Here is a 19053-nt window from a genome sequence, read left to right as displayed (position 1 = left end):
TGCAAAGTTACTCACAAAACACTGTCTATAAGACATTACTTCAACTGGAAAAATCTAGGCCTGCCATTAAAAGTATTGACATCAAAATTACGCCAGGTTACTAGAAACAATATTCTTACCTCACACAAATTAAACAAGCTATATTCCAAAGCAATGCTACCCAGTGTTTCCTAAATTGTTTCATCAGACAGCCAATATTGTAATTTTGATATCAATACTTAATTAGCTTAGCCAATTAATGCAAATTTAGCCATAGTTTAATAAATTGCCACTGGCTACTTCTAGCTTACTAGCTCTTGCTATAATAATGTGAGTGGCCCAGACATTACTGATTGGACATAATCCATATGCTAGCTTTGAATGCTAGATGGGGTGGAACAAACAGGTATAATGTGAAATATTTAAAAAACTTGGTCCGTAAAATAGCTTTACCTGCGGTGCTGATGTAAGCCAGCTAACATCAGCCAGCGTGACAACTGTACTGCTACAAGCTAGTTACTCACTAATTCTAACTCACCATAAATTCAATGTTGTGAATATGCCAGATAATTCCCCTCCTCCTTGCCTCTTCCCAGGGCTATGGAAGCCTAGCAGGCTCAGAATTGGGCCTGTGTATCTGTAATTCAGTGCATATTTCACCACATCCATTTCCACTGTGGGATTAGTCTTTTGAGCTGTATGCTGTGCTGCAGGTATCTGACTCTAAGGACTCCCTTATGCTATGCCAGGCATGTGAACATGGTGGTAATACGTAAAGTGCATGAGGGGTCCTGTACCTCCAGAGCCAGTTGTAGGTCCTCCAGATGACGCTCCTCTGATTCAATGAGCTCTTGGATGTAGTCCTGTCTCTTTTTCTCCTGTGCACCCATGGCCCCCATATCAGCAAAGCCTGTGATATGAGATGCACAACAATACCCCTAGTCAAGCTCCATGCTGCCGTAACTATTACTGAAGTGAGAGTGAAATTTATTGGGAACAAAGTGTGCTGAAACCATGGCATTGGAAAGGGATTTTCAATTTCCCGAATTACACCATGGCATTTTGTACTGCTTTTGCTTAAGCTATTCAAAGTGATATTAAAACAGCACCAACAAAGGTATGAAGAGGTGTCTTACGTGGTGATGGGCCACCAAATTTACTGTTTCAGTGTGATTCCAGAACCTGTTTCATTTTCCAGTGGTCTCTGGAATTAACATCAGAGCCATAGAAGAGGTGCAATTTCAATTGGCGCTTTTAATTCATCTCTTTTAGTGCAATTAGACGCTAGCATCTAAAAATATCATTATCTTCAATTATTGCTTTTATTATTCACTGATTCAAGGTGCCCTGTTGTAACACCTACACTGTTGTAAAGCTTAGATTATTCGCACTTTGAAGCAAACAACCGCATGTTGCTTGGAAATCCCACATACGTTACAGTAACCTTACAGTCCTGAGTTCTTCAAGCTCATTTACAGAGCTTTTAAACGTTGTTTATAGCTTTCTTTCAGCTGAAATTATAGCTTTGCTATTCTGCTGCGTACCCAGTTACTTTTACTTTGTGTTGTCGCATAGCGCAGGAGTGGAAGCTTACCACATGCTTTATCAATTGTTTATCAGAGCTTTGTTTGTTTATAGGCAAATGGTTTGATTGTTTCTACAGTAAGTTAATTGTGTGTGATAAGTAACCATTATAAATACATTTTGTGCATATGGAGAATGGGTAAATAAAGAATATTTGTTTTGTGGAGTTCCAGAGGGTACCACCCTGAATGGAATTATCTTCCAGAAGTGGAATATGACTGAAAAAAAGATATATGCAACATTCCCATTTGGAGAGGTTTGGTGCCATTTGGAGAGGTTTTTGACAGTTGGGTCCACCTTTGGGACAACGCATGTCAAATTTTATCGGTTTTGTTATACAGGTAAGGCAAAATGTGCCACGGCATATTACAGGCACATTGAGAAAAGTGCTAAAATGTGCAAAACTAGCTAAACATAAAATGGAGAATGTAGTTTAAAAAAATACAAAGCGCTGTATTTTTATATTGCGCTTTGTAAAAAGTAATTTCTTCAGTCATCTGCTCACTTCTCCCTTCCCTTTGCTACTGCTATTTCGATTGAGCTTTTACATGTGTACTGTCTCTCTCCTCTTCAGTTTCAGTGAAAAACCGAAAGCATGTCAGAGGCGTTATCTCCACAGTTATAAACCCATAAATTCTATGACTACAATGTCCACAATTATTGATCACCATGTTGAAGTCAATAATCAAAGTAAATCATCTTCATCATATGACTAGTGAATTCATTTTGTGTGACTATATGTGCAAAATTGGTTTCAATAGCCCTTGACCCAGCTATTCTTATCAAAGCGTCAGTCATTCAGTTGCTGAATAGCGTGTCAGAGGGAGAGCAATCCATTTAAGTAGTCAGTATACTTCGTAAGAAGTAGAACTTTTTGAGCAAAACGAAGCAATGAGAACAACCGAAGAACAAAAAGACGCGGTGTTGTGTGTTCGTACGATGCAGTGTGCGACGGCCTCCAGGGAGAACTTTTGGAAACCTTCTTTCTTCTCCGACCTCCCCCTCTCAGCTATTGGTCCAAATATCACATGGTTGGTTACGTCACAGTTAAGAGTTCAGAGGGCAGACTTCACATGCTAATGTACGGAGAGTCAACTCCAGTCTCTCTTCTGTAGGGATGGGAATTCTGTGAGTTCCCGCATGTTTGATGAATGGTACTACTCGTTTCAGCAAGTCATCAAAATTCCTAGCACACATTCGGAAATAAGAGAAAGTGGACCCCCTCGTATAAACGCATTTGCCGAACGTACAGATAAAACTCATCATTCTCCGTCCTACGTACCATCTCTTTCGCCTTTTTGTTCTTCTTTTGCATAGATAGATAAACTAAAGCCACCTTAAACACTTTAAACTTTTTGTTTTGTGTTGTGATCTCACATAGCCCTTCTCTTTATACATCCATGGCGTAGCCGCGAGACAGAGGTCTGGGTGAGATTCCAGCCCCGGTTAATAGCTGCCTCGTAATTATTCATGCCCCAGCGGCGTGGAGTGACTTTAAACGGTGCGGTGTTCTCACTGAGTATACCGACAACAGTGTTCGTGGACACTAAGCCCCACTTACCTATTGTCTGGCAGGGGGTTTTGTGAAAAAAAGGTACAAAATGCCTGTATTACTTTCATGAGTTGATTATTTTAGAATTCTAATGCAGTTATTTTAAGCCCAGCTATTTAAGAAAAGTTGTGGAAGGAGGAGGGTATTGCATATGCCACGTTGGAGTCATTTGCATCCAAATGCCCAATGGCGTCAGCTCTGGCCTTTCTAGTGTTAATCACTTCTGCGATAAGATGGCCTACATTGTGGTGTTAAAAGTTGAAACACCAATCACACACATCTGTCACATGAAAAGGAATGGTCTCTAATTATAACATCCAGTAAAGATCACTTTTATCATTAGAATTCTTCATGAAAAAAGCTTCCGAGAAGAAATGTATGGCATTGTAGTTACATGCTGACTTACATTGTTGACTGGTGTCTGTGTCAGTAGTAATTTCTACGTAGTTGGTAGGAAAGAGGCCCTTAACTCCATTGATCTCTCCTTTCCACCAATCAGGGCCAATTTTCTCCAGGACATTTATCAGCTGACCACTAGAGAAGCTAATCTCATCCTGGTTTTCCGCCTTATAGTCATACATGGCCACAACCTGGCAATCTGGGGCTGCAGAAGAGAGACGTGAAGAGAAAGAAAACAGAGAGCATGTAAGCTTGAGAGGGGGCTAGAATAATGCAATGAGATTCCCACAGCAGTCATGGCTGTCTTCTCTCTCACTGTCTTCTGAATAAAGTAAGAGAACCTCTTTGCACTGCACCTAGGCTCCTCAACTCAATTTTCTTTTCTAGCACAATCTTAGGACCTCATTTAATACTAGATATGTTGTTAGGTTAGTTGAATATGTTCTTCAGGATGGTTTACTTTTTGTTGATATACAAAATTTATAACTGGTTATACTACTTCTTGCAGTAGACCAGTTCAAGCACTTGTTAAAAGTAAGTAAGTAAGTAACATCACAGGTCCAAGAAGACTACCAGTTTCATGTTTTCCATTGTGTTTATGTCTTCCATTGAGATCTGATCCCAAACAACAGAAATATAGCTACACCCACCCCTCCCCACACAGAATACAGTGCAATACCAGAAACATCCCGAACACATTTTAGCATATAAAATACAAGTAAAGGCACACAAATTTGTTGAAAGTGGCTAAAGGCAGAGATTGCCAATGCAACATAGATATACCTTTGCATGGTTAAATTATAATATTTTCAAGTAAAAAATCTTGCATAGTATGCCTTTAACACCAGGTTGAGACCACTAGATGCAGTCCCTAATTTCCAATTCTATTCCACAAGTAATATGCATTAAGAGTTGTATTATGTATGTATATTATAATTGTCAGCAAGGTGAGGATTAATTGAAATATATTTAATTTTCTGAACACAGCAGTTTTAACTGTTGACATCCTCATTTGATGTGCAACACCCTGAATACCCTACACAAGTGCATCAACCATTAAACCACCTCACTTACCCAACATATTTATTTGATTTAATTTGCTAATTATTATCAAAGATATCATCAATCAAATCGCCAAATTCATCTAATCGAAAGACAAGGTTCAACTACCTTAAAACTATTAACATGTTACAGGTTATAGACATGGGCAGTCACACAAGAAATTAATGAAAGAAGATACCAAACCACAGCTTTTGTCCAAAAGTAATCCAAAATGCAGAAACCAAAAGACATCAGAATATTACAAAAGAACTAGAAATGAAATGTGGAAGACCTAGATGCAGGACTCAAGATGCCCACTTCCAACTGTTACAAAACGTCCTCCTTCCAAATTACCTGGGGTAACTGTTTAAAATTGGTTGATAATATATTTTGCCTCAGGGTTTTATTAAGCGGATCCGATAACTTACCATTAATGGTAATTTTAGTAGGGTTACTGGATGGTTCTGCTTTGGGTAAGCTAAACAAGCTTGTCATGTTGTTTTGTTGAATCTGAACTAGCCGCTTGACAACCCACCACCAGAAGTCTCGTGCACGCATATTCTATTTATTACTGTTTTAACAATTGAAATCGTCTATATTTTGTGAAATAATATTGTTATGCAGCACTGCTACTCTTAACCATTTTGAGTACAGTTCTGTTGCTATTTAGCTCAGTAACTTGTTCAAGATAAAGTAATGAAGGAGACACTCTGAAGTCTTGCAGAGGTGTCCTGCAGAGTTGGTACATACTTACTGTGGACAGGTGCCAGTGTGGACCTCTCTACATCAGGGCCCAGCAGCTCAACATGGGAAGAATGGAACTGACCTTTTTCCAGCTTTTTACCCCCTCCCTGGGTGAAAGAGAGATCTGTCTCATAATTCACATACTTATATACTTAAATACAAATACTTGTGACGAACAAATACCATTTCTGAAAACACTGTACAATATATCCATATCATATGTTTTCACTCATATTTTTATTATATACTACATACAGTTGAGGCCAGAAGTTTACATACACCTAGGCTAAAGACATTCTAACTCAATTTTTCACAACTCCACACATTTCATGTTCCCATACATTTCCCGTGTTAAGTCAATTAGGGTGTCTACTTTATTTCCATTAGAGGTAATTTCAAAATAATAGCTAAGAGACAGATTTATTTCAGCTTTTATGAACTACATCAGATTTTCAGTGGGTCAAACGTTTACATACACTTTGTTAGTATTTGGTGGCATTGCCTTATTTCTTAACTCGAATCAAATGCTTAGGGTAGCCTTCCACAAGCTTCTCACAATATTTGCCGAAATATTTTGCTCATTCCTCCTGACAGAACAGGTGTAACTCAATCAGGTTTGTGGGCCTCTTTGCTCGGACACGCTTTTTCAGTTCAGTCCACAAATTTTCTATGGGATTCAGGTCAGAGCTTTGTGATGGTCACTCCAATACTTTCACTTTGTTGTCATTTTGTTACAACTTTGGAGGTATGCTTAGGATCATTGTCCTGCTAGAAGACCCAGTTGTGACCAAGTTTTAACTCTCCAGCTGATGTCTTGAGGTGTTGCTTCAGTATTTCTAGATAATCCTCCTTCCTCATGATGCCATCTATTTTCTGAAGTGCACCAGTCCCTTTTACAGCAAAACACCCACACAACATGATGCAGCGACCCCCATGCTTCACAGTTGGGATGGTGTTCTTCGGATTAAAAGCCTCACCCTTTTTCCTCCATATATAGCACTGATCATTACGGCCAAGCAGTTCAATTTTTTTTCATCTGATCAGAGAACACTACTCTAAAAAACTAGGTATTCGTCGTGGTAATCACCTTCAAATTTCATTCTGGTTTTTTTAGGCCGGTCTTGGAGTAGGGGCTTCTTCCTTGCATGACAGCCTTTCAGGCCATGACAATGTAGGATTCCCTTAATGGTGGCTATAGATACTTTGGTCCCTGATACCTCCAACTCCTTCACCAGTTTTTTTGTTGTTGTCTTGGGGTTCGGTTGAACATTTCAGACCAAAGTTCATTCAGCCTTTTGTGCCTTCCTGAACGATGCAGTGTCTGTGTGGTCCCAAGATTTTTATATTTGCAAACATTGTTTGTACAGATGCTTGTACAGTTGTTTGGAAATTGCTCCTAAGGAGGAACCGAACGTGTGGAGGTCCACAATTTTTTTTCTGAGTTGTTTGCGGAGTTGCTTGGATTTTTCCATGGTATCAAGGGCAAAAAGGCAGTGGCTCTAAAGGTAGATCCTTAAATACAGCCACAGGTGCCAATTAACTCCTAATTATGACAAGTGTTCAAGCAGAAGTTTCTGAAAAATCATTACAAATCTGTATTTCACTTAAATATTCAAATACATTTAGTTTTGTACTGCAATAATTGTCTGGCAAAGGAAAAGACTGGAAAGGCATGCCTTCATTCAAGCATCATTGTTATCAAATGGCATGATCATTGTTTGACTACTATTTGCCTATAATTATAACATTTATCAGCCCAGTGCTAGCCTATTCATGGTCTCAGCTTTTGTGCTTACCTTAAATGAGACCTTAAAATACTTTGATTAAAAAGTAACAATCTCTCTTATTAGAATTTTTGTGAGACTTGGGAGTTTCAGGTAAAACTACATTTTAAACATGCAAGTAATTGTTGATATTGGGGGGGGGGGCATGCAGAAGCCACTGTTTCACCAGCTGTGAACAAGTGACCACAATGGCACAAAGGTTAAAGTTTTTGTAGTGTACCACTCGGGTAGCAACTTAAAACAGCCATATTTAAGCTTTCACGCTTATTTTCTAAAACAAGTTTGTACTATTAAACGTGACATCAGGTTTGTCGCTTGCACCTTGGCAACAAACAGCACAGGAGCAATGTTCTCTTTCTTTCTGTATGCGATTGCATAAAGTATATTTGTAAAATAGAGGAATCATTTATATTTTAATGTTTGTGATCATCAGAGCAGGCTAGACGGTTCTACTTCAGTGCTGTTTAATGCCGTGATTTCCTCTGCTACTGCATATTTGTCACACTGAATGGTTTCAGATCTTTAGACACAAATATTGTAATATCAGACAAAGGGAAATTGATTAAACACTAAACACATTTTAAAATTATTAAATTTCTTTTATGAAAAAGTTCTCAAACACCCATATCACCCATCTGAAAAAGTAATTGCCCCTTTAGTTACTTCATCAAACAATTTATCAAATTTAATTGATAGACAGATTCAGCTGATTGAACACAGCCAGGCTTGGTTGCAGCTAGTTCTGTTGAATCTAAACCTCACTTATATTGAACCTTACCATCAGAGTGAAGTAGTCACCACAAAGGTTCTATAAGCACTATTCCATGATCAAAGGAAATTCCACAAGGGATGAGGAAATAAAGTTGAAATATATCTGGAAAGGGCATTTCTAAGGTTCTGGGACACCATCAAATCGCAGTGAGAGCCACTATCTCCAAATGGAAAATACTTAGAACAGTGAATCTTCCCAGGAGTGGCTGGCCTGCCAAACATTCTCCCAAGGGCGCAGCGACAACTCATTCAAGAAGTCACAAAAGATCCCAGAAGAACATCCAAAGAACTACAGACCTCTCTAGCTACAGCTAATATCAGTGTTCATGACTCCACAATAAGAAAGAGGCTGGGCAAAAATGAGATTCATGGGAGAGTAGCAAGCCAGAAACCACTGCTAACCAAGAGAAACATCAGTGCTGATCTGATATTAGCAAAAAATCACTTTGATGATCCCCAAGACTTTGGGAAAATATTCTTTGGATAGATGAAGAGGAACGTTTTGGATGGCATAGGTCCCATTATGTCTGGTGTAAAGCAAACACAGTATTTCGCAGTAAGAACATACCAACAGTCAAACATGGTGGTAGTAGTGTGATGGTGTGGGTATGCTTTGCTGCCTCAGGACCAGGATGACTCTGGTACAGGACCAGTACCAGAAACTTCTTAAGGAGTATGTCCAGTTATTTGTGTGAGCTGAATTCTGAAGCATAATTGGATTATGCAGGAAAAACACAAAAGCAAGTCCATATCTGAATGGCTGGAAAAAAAAAAAAATTTAGTTCTGGAGTGGCTTAGTCACAGCCCTTTCATGAACCCAATAGAGATACTGTGGCAGGACCTGAAACAAGGAGTTCATGCACAAAAACCTAACAATTTGTCTCAATAAAAGCAGTTCTGCAAAGAACAGTGGGTTCCACAGCGATGTGAAAGACTGATATGAAATTATAAGAAGCGTTTGGTTATAGTTATTGGTGCAATTAATTAAGTTTAAGGGGGAAATTACTTTTTCACATGGATGATTTGAGTGTTCAGTAACTTTTCATTAAATAAATTAAATAATTTCAAAAATGTTCTTTGTTTTTACCCAGGTTCCCTTTGTCTAATATTACAATTTGTCTAAATACCTGAAACAATTAAATGTGACAAATATGCAATAATAGAGGAAATCAGGAAGGGGGCAAATACTTTTTCACGGCACTGTAAATATGTTTGTTGCTGTTGGCATTGATCAGACCAGGCTAGCCAGCCAGCTTCAGTGTAGTTTTTCTTTATGTTAAATGCTATGCTAATAAGTATATCGCTCCTGTGCTGTCAAATACAGCTGTTTTGATTTACTATTTGAGCATGACAGTACACTACAAAAACTGTAAGCTTTTGTATCATTGTTGCACCAATGTTGTCAAGCACTGTTAACAGCTGGCAAAAATGTTGCTATGCTACTATCTGTAAACTTCCAGGATGGCAGCGGGTCCACTGAGTCTAACCCAACACCACAGAGCTATAAATAGGTCCCAAAGAGCTCCGACAGTTGAGGCACACAATCCCAGCATGCACATGCCTGGATCAAAACAACAGCATATTGGCAGGAATAAGCATGCACCACTGATTGAGCATCATTCTGTTAAGTTTAATTGTTAGTTTAATTTTAAAATGGTAGGTAGTTGTCATGCCCTGGGTTCTCAAAACAAAAGGGGCAAGGAAAAGGAGAAAAGGGAAAAGAGCTTTTTATTGTATACCAAACAATCCTCTAAGACAAAATAAATTCATTTTTTGCCATAAACACTTTTACACCAGAGACCTGTGTTTAATCCATGTTTAACTGAAGACAGAACTTGTGATAGCACTAGCATTAAAAGATAAGGCTGGTGAAATCTGTCCAGCAAAAATTTGACAGCCTACAACGCCGTCCAACTCTCAACACTGACACTTTCTTACCACATTTAGCGCTCAATCAGGAAGCCATTCATTCAAACTGTGTGCTCAAATAATTAAATACAGTGAAGAAAGACATTTTCATTTTCCGAAAACACAACCTATTATCACAAAAACAAGGCAAGTGTAGTTTTTACCCAATTTACTTCAAAAGAGAGCAAATTGTTAATTTCAATGAGGATAACTTTCAGTAAGTCAGCACTGAAACGTAACTACTTTCCATAAATTGAAAGGCAGTCATGGGATTAGACACACCGTTAGGTAATTCTGTGACTTGCCCTGCAATGAAGTGAAAAGGAACTCGCTGCTGGGGCTACGTGAGCATAGCGCAATCCGATTTTGTTGCAGGTAATCGGAAATTCTCGGGTCAGTCAAGTCTTCCATTTGTGCCCTTCACCACTTGCCTGCTCAGACCACATGCACGGTGTAAGGTTCAGGCCATCGTACGGCAGATTGCAAATTTCAGGGCTTTTCCATGCAATGTGCCACGTGATCACAGCCAATTCAAAAGCCAGTTGATAGTTTTGTGGATCATACGCTGCCAAAATTGACTTTGATATAAATCCCAGAAGCAGCAAAAACTTCACATTTGATGTTCATTGTCTTCTTTATTTATATTTATAATTCCTGTATTTATGTCTATTTTAAATTGTGTATTGCTGTTCTTATACTGCATTGTGGTCTATGGGGTACTATATTTTGTTATTTTGCTTACATCCATCTGTAATGAGAAGAATTACAATAAACACAACTTGAACAGTCTTTTCATTTCAACTGACTGCAGTTAAAATGATAGCTACAGTACTGGCATAAATTATGAATTGACTGCCTTTATAAACAGTTTGATGATTAATTCAACATTTTGCAACAATCTCTCTTTTTGGCATAATAAATGTAATAACCATAATATCAACATAAAACAAATATGCAGAAATAATTATCATTTTCATTAAACAAGTAATAATCATTAAAAATTCATACATAGTATGTATTAGTTCATGACAACAAAATTGATGTTCTATTTTAATTCTATATTTAAATGTACAACCATACCGAATGGGGATGGACTTGCTGTTTTGTTACTTATCAATGTCTATGAGTAAACAATACTCATTGTCAAAGTCAAACCTATGCTGATTTGGAACCAGGGGATAAATGATCAAAATAAGTTTATTTAAAACATGACAAAACCGCAACCCATCCAATCCTACTTAGTTCAGTTAAGCCATGCTATTGTTGAGAATTAATGATGGACTCAAACATTATAATTTTTCTTTTGTTTGAGCAATACAGAGTCATTTTATTGCTGTGCACGGGATCACTGACATTTGTGATTTTCTCTGGTTTTATTTTAATTAATAAAACTTCAAAATACTGTTGTCATTATTTCTGAGTTAAAGGGTAAGGCAGTTAAGCTATATCGCTACAGGTTTGATGGGAAATGAAAACTGGCACATAATAAATACATTTTATTTCATATTTTACTAATTTGAAAAAAAGATTAATTATGATATTTGTTCAAACACAATTTTGACAGCCAAACTGTGCACCTCCCGCAAAAGAATGTCTTGTTAGAAACATCTGATTAGTATATCCTTATCCTCGTCTTCCATAGTATTGACTCGGGAAAACTGCAGCATGCCAGAACACAAAGCACAGGGCTCTTAAAGGCAAGAAAGAGGTAATTTGATTGGCTATCATTGAATCCACCTGAAACACACCCACAGGGCTTGACATTAACTTTTTTGGCTCACCAGCCTGTGTGGCTAGTTGTTTTCCAAGTCACTAGCCACACAGCATTTTCACTGGCCAAAATCCTCCCCCTGGCCCTCACCGAAAAAACAAATAACAAATATATTGGAGAATGTAACTGCATGAACTTATTTGGACATAACATTTTATTTGAACAGAAATTATTAAAGCTATCCAGCCTGAGTACATTGTGCGTGTGTGTGCGTGTGTAAGAGAGAGAGAGGGAAAAAGATAGTTGACAGATAGAGAGAGTTGACAGAAAGAGAGAAAGAGTAGACAAATAAGTTTTAATTGCAAGCATACACCTACAATAAAGGCTATATTTAAATCATGCACTACAATTGTTTAATTAACTAAATCTGTGCATTGTAGATATGCTATGAATTTTCCCCATGTGTCAGCGTGGAGAACAAAAAGTACCATGTATCCATGGTTTTAAATACTGGCAAAGAAATGTATGCCAAAAAAAAAAAAAAGATTTTATTGCACACCTTTAGCCTAATTGAGGAGAACTGGTTATATCAGATGATTCTGAACATTGTGTGAATATAATGTTCTTAATTGAATAATTTCAACATTGAAGCTCTGCAGATGCACCTTTATTATTATTTTTTTAAAAACAAAAACTTTAGTTTTAAATTGCAATTGCAAAATACCATTACCAATGAGAAAATAACTACACCTTTTTAGGCTCATACACTGTATGCCACAGGGTTAAAACCATAGACCGTATAAAAATATGGACGAAGTAGTTAATCACCCACTGATTTGCTATGGTTAGTGCTCACTGGCGCATGAAGCCCAAACTAGGGCGCAGCCACATTGCCCGTTGCAACCAACGCAAGCGCAGTGGAGCAAAAGAGTCCCTGACTACCTTACATGGTAATTAGACACGCCCACATCTGGACAACAAGAGTGGCTTTGCAACCACAGAACCGTACTGTCATAACATTTCAAAAAGGTTAATTGTGCAAGATTAGTTTTAGTGTTAAGATATTTACATAGAAAAATAGATATAATAGATCACTAGCTAACTAGCTGACCAGCTAGTTAGTTATATAGACATATAGATAACAGAACTCTAGCTAGCAAGTTAGCTAGATAAACAGATCGATAGCAAGACAGTAAGCTTACTCCCCTAGCTAAGTAAATCGCCCTAGCTTGTCTTCTTAAAGAAGCTTCAAAACTGCATACAAATCTGATCTCACCAACAACATATACAAATTATAAAAGACGAGACTATATGAGAATCAACTAAAACCCCGAAATGGTCAGAAATCGCGTGTTGACATTGAGCCATTTTCAGATAAACAAGGTTCTAACCGAAAGAACTGGAGAGAAGAATCCTTAGAATAGCTGTTAGTACAGCTGAACGCAGCACACAATATTTTTGGACCTTGGACTTTTAAATGGTGAGATCGTATGTAGCTAGCTAATCGGAATAAAACAACACAGCATCACAACTGCCGCTGAAGCACTCTGCCTGTCTGCGAGGATGGGGAAATCCTTATATCAGTGGTGTCAAACTCGTTGCCATGGAGGGCCGTGTGTATGCAGGTTTTCATTCCAGCCTCAGATCTTGATTATATAATTAGTTAAATTATTTGCTGAATTAGGGATGCAGGTTTGTGCACAATGGTGACCCGACGTCTATGGTGACCCGCATTGTCTAAATAAAAATTTTCTTATATTCTGTGCTTCAATGCAGTTAAACGCATATGGCTGAATGAGTAATTGGACTCAATTAAGGCAGCATTAATTGGTTGGAATGAAAACCTGCATACACACGGCCCTCCATGGCAACGAGTTTGACACCACTGCCTTATATGGTCATACGGTAGTAAGACGGAGTGTGGCACAGTGGGTAAGGAACTGCGCTTGTAACCGAAAGGTCGCAGGTTCGAGTCCCGGGTAAGGACACTGCCGTTGTACCCTTGAGCAAGGTACTTAACCTGCATTGCTTCAGTATATATCCAGCTGTATAAATGGATACAATGTAAAGTGCTATGTAAAAAGTTGTGTAAGTCGCTCTGGATAAGAGCATCTGCTAAATGCCTGTAATGTAATGTAATGTAAAAGACAAGCCACATTGCACGCACTGAAATTAACCCAGATTTGGGAATTTTGGCGGAATTATTTTAAAACATCAGACCCAGGGGAGACATTACAGGGGATGGGATTAACTAGTTGAACCATCATTTCTTGTGTAAAAATTTTACTGACTTTATATTTCCTCTGAAAAAATTCTTTTCAGGCTTTCCCCATTGATTTAACATTGGGTGGGCGGGGTTTCAAGTTCTTTTTGAAACCAGGCGTTGCAGTTCACACAGTAGCCACTGGGGTAAAAAAGGCTTCACTAATAGAGGCGAGTTGTTGCCCCTTGGTTAAAACAAACACTGCGACAAACCTATTTTCTTCTTTTCTTTTTTTTTGCAGCAATAAGTAAACTAAAGCAGCTCTGAAATCATAGACGTCCATCTGTCAAAGTTTATTCTCCTTTACCAAACAATTGCTGTTTTTTGTGTTGGTGTAGCAATCACTGTCGATTCAGTGGCTATGCGTGGCAAATTTTGGTCACTCACTCACGGACAACCTTTGAGGGAGGTTTGGTGGGACGCATGCGTAATTGGTGCTTCGTTTAGTAGGACGCATACGCAGGTGCTATGGCACGACATTTTTAAGCACAGTTTTATCGCCTAACATTACTTTACCTAACCCTAACATGTTCGCGTTTCACCTACTTTAGTTAACCTGGTTAGCGCGTACGGATGGTATCCTGCACGCATGAGTAGGAGCTAAGGACACACAGTTACAACCACCGATACAGATGTATGGACACACGGAGGACAACAAATAATGTTACAGAGGTGAGGACGTGCCATAGCTAGCTAGCTATATAGTACGGAGGGCAAAACGGAGCTTTAGAATGTCGTCAGCAGTGCATGCGCATGAGCTTGACAACACATTTCTCATAGGTTGTTTGTAGCCTTTTTTAGTTCATTATCAATACATCTCTCAACCCCAGATTTCTACCCCAATAAACATCTAGATTCCAGTTTTTGCTCACTAGAAATCACCAAAAAAAAACCTCAATAACAATAACAATCTGATGGCAAGCCACTTGGGGCAAGATAAAACACTGAATTGCGTAATGGTTCAGTTTCATTGGCAAGGATATGGGGCGACGTCCACTAGTGTGCGGAGTGTCTAGAGTACCAGAAATTAAATCCAGCAGCCATTCAAAAAGCTCAATTGCAACCGCCTCCTTTAATAGAGGTCCCCTTTGAAAGAATTAGCATGGACCTCATTGGCTATTAGCGCTAAGTGCAAAGTTTTGTGTTAGTCCCAGTGGACTATGCAACAAGATACCCAGAGGCAGTACTCCTTCACAATATATCAGCTATAAGACTATTGTGGAGGCGCTGTTTCACTTTTTCCCAGGTGGGAATCCTGAATGAGATTCTCACAGACCAGGGCACGTCATTCAAGTCAGGAATGCTAAAAGAACTTTACAAATTTTTGGATGTCAAGTCTATTCGAACCAGCATTTACCACCCTCAAACTATGAGATGGTGGATCAGTTTCATTGAACACTGAAGACAATGTTTTCTAAGTTTGCCACCACTGATATTCCAAACTAATTGATCCCCTGTTGCTTGCTGTGAGAGAGGATCCCCAAGCCTCTACTGGGTTTTCTCCATTTGAGCTCTTGTACAGGCAAAGACCCTGTGACATTTTGGACCTGTTAAAAGGTCCATGCCTTGGGTGGACAACCTGCTGGACCAGTTGGGCACTGCTCGTTTTCTTTTCAACACTCGATTTGACCAAGGGCTTCTCGCAGATTCCCTTGTCTCCAGAGTCAGAAAAATTGGCTTTCTCCACTCCATTTAGATTACACCAATTTCTTACCCTCCTGTTTGATTTGCATGGCGCACCCACTACCTTCCAGCGACTAATGGACCGGCTTTTAAGAACGCATGCTGCATATGCCGCAGCTTATTTTGATGACATCATTATTCAAAGTAACAATAAGTCAAGGTATATGCACAATTAGCTGCGGCATATGCAGCATTTGCGAACAGTCTAGACTTTTTGTACGTCGCTTTGGATAAAAGCGGCTGCCAAATAAATGTAATGTAAAGTAGACACTGTGGAGAGCAGGACTGACGGCAAACTCCGGGAAGTATGCAATTAGGTGGAGGGAGGTACGGTATCTGGGATTCCTCTTAGGGCGTGAATGAGTCAGTCTGTTAGTGGATAAAATTGCTGTTGCAGCTGCTTGTCCCCAACCCACGTCTAAAAAGCAAGTAAGGTCGTTCTTGTGATTAACAAATTATTACTGTTGATTTATTCCAGACTTTTCTAGCCTCGCGAGTCCCTTGATCAACCTCATTCAAAAAAGAGCTCCTGATCTGGTCCAGTGGAAGGAGCAGAGCCAGGTGACATTTTTGAAAATAAAAGCATTCTTGTATGGTGGCTGTCTGTTGATTAGCCGCAGGGAGAGCCAGTACCGTACAGAAAAGGAATATCTCCCTATAAAGTGGGCTGTACTGACTCTCTGGTATTACCTTATTTTGTATTTGTTTGCAAATATTTGACATTTTATGACTGCCTGAATAGTGCCATTCATAAGCATTACCAGATGCTGGGTTTCTTCCCTGAAGATGCTCTGCTAGGTCTGCAGTCATCGTCAGTTCCTGTTTGTTTTGGGGGCTTTTTGGCTTTAGTCTTTACATCATAAAGTGAAACGTTCAGTATGATTCAGGCTGGGAAAATTCAAATTTTAGGCCCTGAAAAACTCAATGGTTGCTTTAGCAATATGTTTGCGGTCTTTGTCATTTGTGATTGTTCAATAAAATTTGGAGGCATTTGGTTGGTTCATGATGTGAGTTGCTGTCAGCAGTCACATCGTAAATAAAGAACCAGTTCCAGTGGCAGCCATACATGCCTAGACCATAACAGTAGCTCCACCATGTTTCACAGATGAGGTATGCTTGGATCATGATCTGTTCCTTTCATTCTCCACACTTTCCTCCTTCTGTCACTTTGGTACAGACCAATACTTGTCTCATCTGTCCATAAGAACTATACAGCTTACCAGTGTTTTGCATCTTGCGGTGAACACCCTGAGGTTATTGCTAGTGTAGTCATCAATTTATGGTAGTCTGTTAACACAGCTATGCCTACATCCTGGAGAGTATTCTGGATCTGTTTGACAGTTGAAAAGAGGTTTTTCTTCACAGTTGAAAGTATTCTTCAGGCATCCACTGCAGTGGTCTTCCATGATATACCATTTGCTTTTGGGAAGCTCACCAGTGAGTTCTTGCTTCTTAATGTACCAAACTTCACAATGGCCTGCTTCACTGACATTGTCACTTTTTTGTCACCAAAAAAATCCAAATAAAAATGCCACACCTAAAATTAACTCTAGACCCTTTGTTAGCTTTCATGCCCATGAACTAATGATACAGACACACAGCTGGTTCAGAAACAGCTGAGCAGCCAACTGTCCCAGTACCTTTTCTCTCTTAAAATGTGGGGCATATGTATAAAAAGAGCAGTACGTCCTACACTGATCACCCTCAAATTAAAGCTAACAATCTGCACTTTAACTTGATATTTATTGTTTTATTTTGGATCCAATGTGCTGGAGTACAGTGCCAAAACAACAAAAATTGCACCCTGGTTCCAAAACATTTGCATTTGACTATTTTGTTCTATTGCTGGATGGTGTATGAGCAGAACAGTTACCAATTGCATTTAATTCACTTTCCAGAGAGAAAAAAAGCATTAAATACTTGACTATTCATCCATTTTTATACTGGTATATAGAATGAAAGAATATTATATTTACATTAATTTCCTTTGGCTTGACATAGTTAGATGGGAAGACTCCAGTCCTGTCTCCGATGCTGCCCTTCCACCAGTCTCCCCCTCTTTCCATCACAAGGATGGTGTCCCCTTCACCAAACGTCAGGTCACCTGGCTCTGGACTCTCGTAGGTATACAGGGCCTCATAGTCTGATTGGAGACAACATATGGCTCAAGGACCAGGCCTGTTACAGACAGCATCTGGGTCTGCTTCAAGGACAACAATGAGATCCTAATAGCAACAACAGTCACAGTGAGAGAAAGATTGTTGTGGCCTTTCGGAGGTGCATCTAAGACTGTTTTGAGGAAAAGACGGCATGTGATATTTTGGGTAAGGACTTCATTCCTGGCCAAAGTGCCGCAGATGTCAGTGTCTCCTGTTTTTAAGTTTAATCCATATTGCACATGGGTTGTCTTCTCTGACATCCCAATTTTATGGAAACAAAGTTCCCAACACATTTTACTTGCCTCAGGCTTCGCAACCACATTTACAGTAATGTCACACTACCAATAACAACCAACCTTGACATTTTCTTTTTTATTCCAATTTGTGCAATAGTTGTTTCGAAAAAGACTTGGTTCAGATAAAGACGTAAGTTCCTTTTTTAATATAAAACTAGCAATATCATTTTAAAGCAAAAACAAGAAACAAAAAAGTGACAAAAGGATAGCTTGTGGAAGACTGCAGTCAATTGGTCCAGCTTTCCCAAAGAACAGTGAAATAGAGCTATTATTTGCAGCAAAAATTTGTTCAAGGCTTATTTCAGTCATATAATATTTCAGTTAGGAGGACTCATCAGACTATATCACTTTCCCCCATCTCTGTAGACCACTACCTATAGTTTTTGCACCACTGAACTCTGAAATGTGTATTCGTCTTTGTAATGAGGGGTTCATGCAGAACAACCCTACTATAATACCCCTAATGGCTAAGGAGTTGGTCTTGTAACCTAAAGGTCGCAGGTTCGATTCCCTGGTAGGACACTGTTGTTGTACCCTTGAGCAAGGTACTTAACCTGCATTGCTCCAGTATATATCCAGCCGTATAATTGGATACAATGTAAGTCGCTCTGGATAAGAGCGTCTGCTAAATGCCTGTAACGTAATGGTTAGTTTACATCTTCTATTTTATTATTATTTTTATTTTCAACATAATGGCTTTAGATTGAACGTGTCAGGTCACTGAAAACCTGTGAAGTTCAGCTGTGTACAAGACATTATAAATGCGATGAGTACATTTATGGCGTTATACAAAAACAATCCATACCCTTTTTTCCAAGCCCTAATAGCTGCTAATTGAAACGAAACCACACAAAATTGAAGGTACTAAGGCCCTGCAGACCTTGAGCTTAACATCCCTTTCTTAGGTAATAGCTGTAGCAAACGTTATACCCCCTAACAGGAAGATTTACCCATAGGAATATAAAAGGATGAAAACAATGACCATTCCAGGCATACACCAAGAGCAAGTGGTCTGAAATCACAAGGCATGAAAGAATGTGTGACTGTCTTTATCTTTTTACATTGGCAACTGCTCTGCATTCCAGGATTCCAATTAAGAGGAAATATGCATTTTGTTGACACCAAAATAATGTGTACCCATCTCACAGATGAGGGGATTTGGAGAGACACTCATACATT

General features: G+C 39.0%; 1 protein-coding gene across 4 annotated transcripts in view; it reads right to left on the bottom strand.

The window, feature by feature from the left end:
* LOC135254990 (intersectin-2-like) overlaps positions 1–19053 on the bottom strand; it is a 140252-nt gene that overhangs the window by 34836 nt on the left and 86363 nt on the right. For 3 of the 4 annotated variants that reach the window (XM_064335672.1, XM_064335667.1, XM_064335679.1), the window contains 4 exons: positions 17396–17562; positions 5310–5406; positions 3522–3719; positions 777–889 (listed from right to left, as the gene is read on the bottom strand). In XM_064335672.1, coding sequence (XP_064191742.1) covers positions 777–889; positions 3522–3719; positions 5310–5406; positions 17396–17562 — 575 coding nt within the window. The remainder of the gene's footprint in view (positions 1–776; positions 890–3521; positions 3720–5309; positions 5407–17395; positions 17563–19053) is intronic. The other variant, XM_064335686.1, reaches the window with a different exon arrangement.

This window comes from Anguilla rostrata, chromosome 1 (assembly GCF_018555375.3).
Source record: "Anguilla rostrata isolate EN2019 chromosome 1, ASM1855537v3, whole genome shotgun sequence".
Taxonomy (NCBI): Eukaryota; Metazoa; Chordata; class Actinopteri; order Anguilliformes; family Anguillidae; genus Anguilla; species Anguilla rostrata.
The sequence above is the reverse complement of the archived record's forward strand: the minus strand, read 5'-3'. Positions and strand labels throughout refer to the sequence as shown.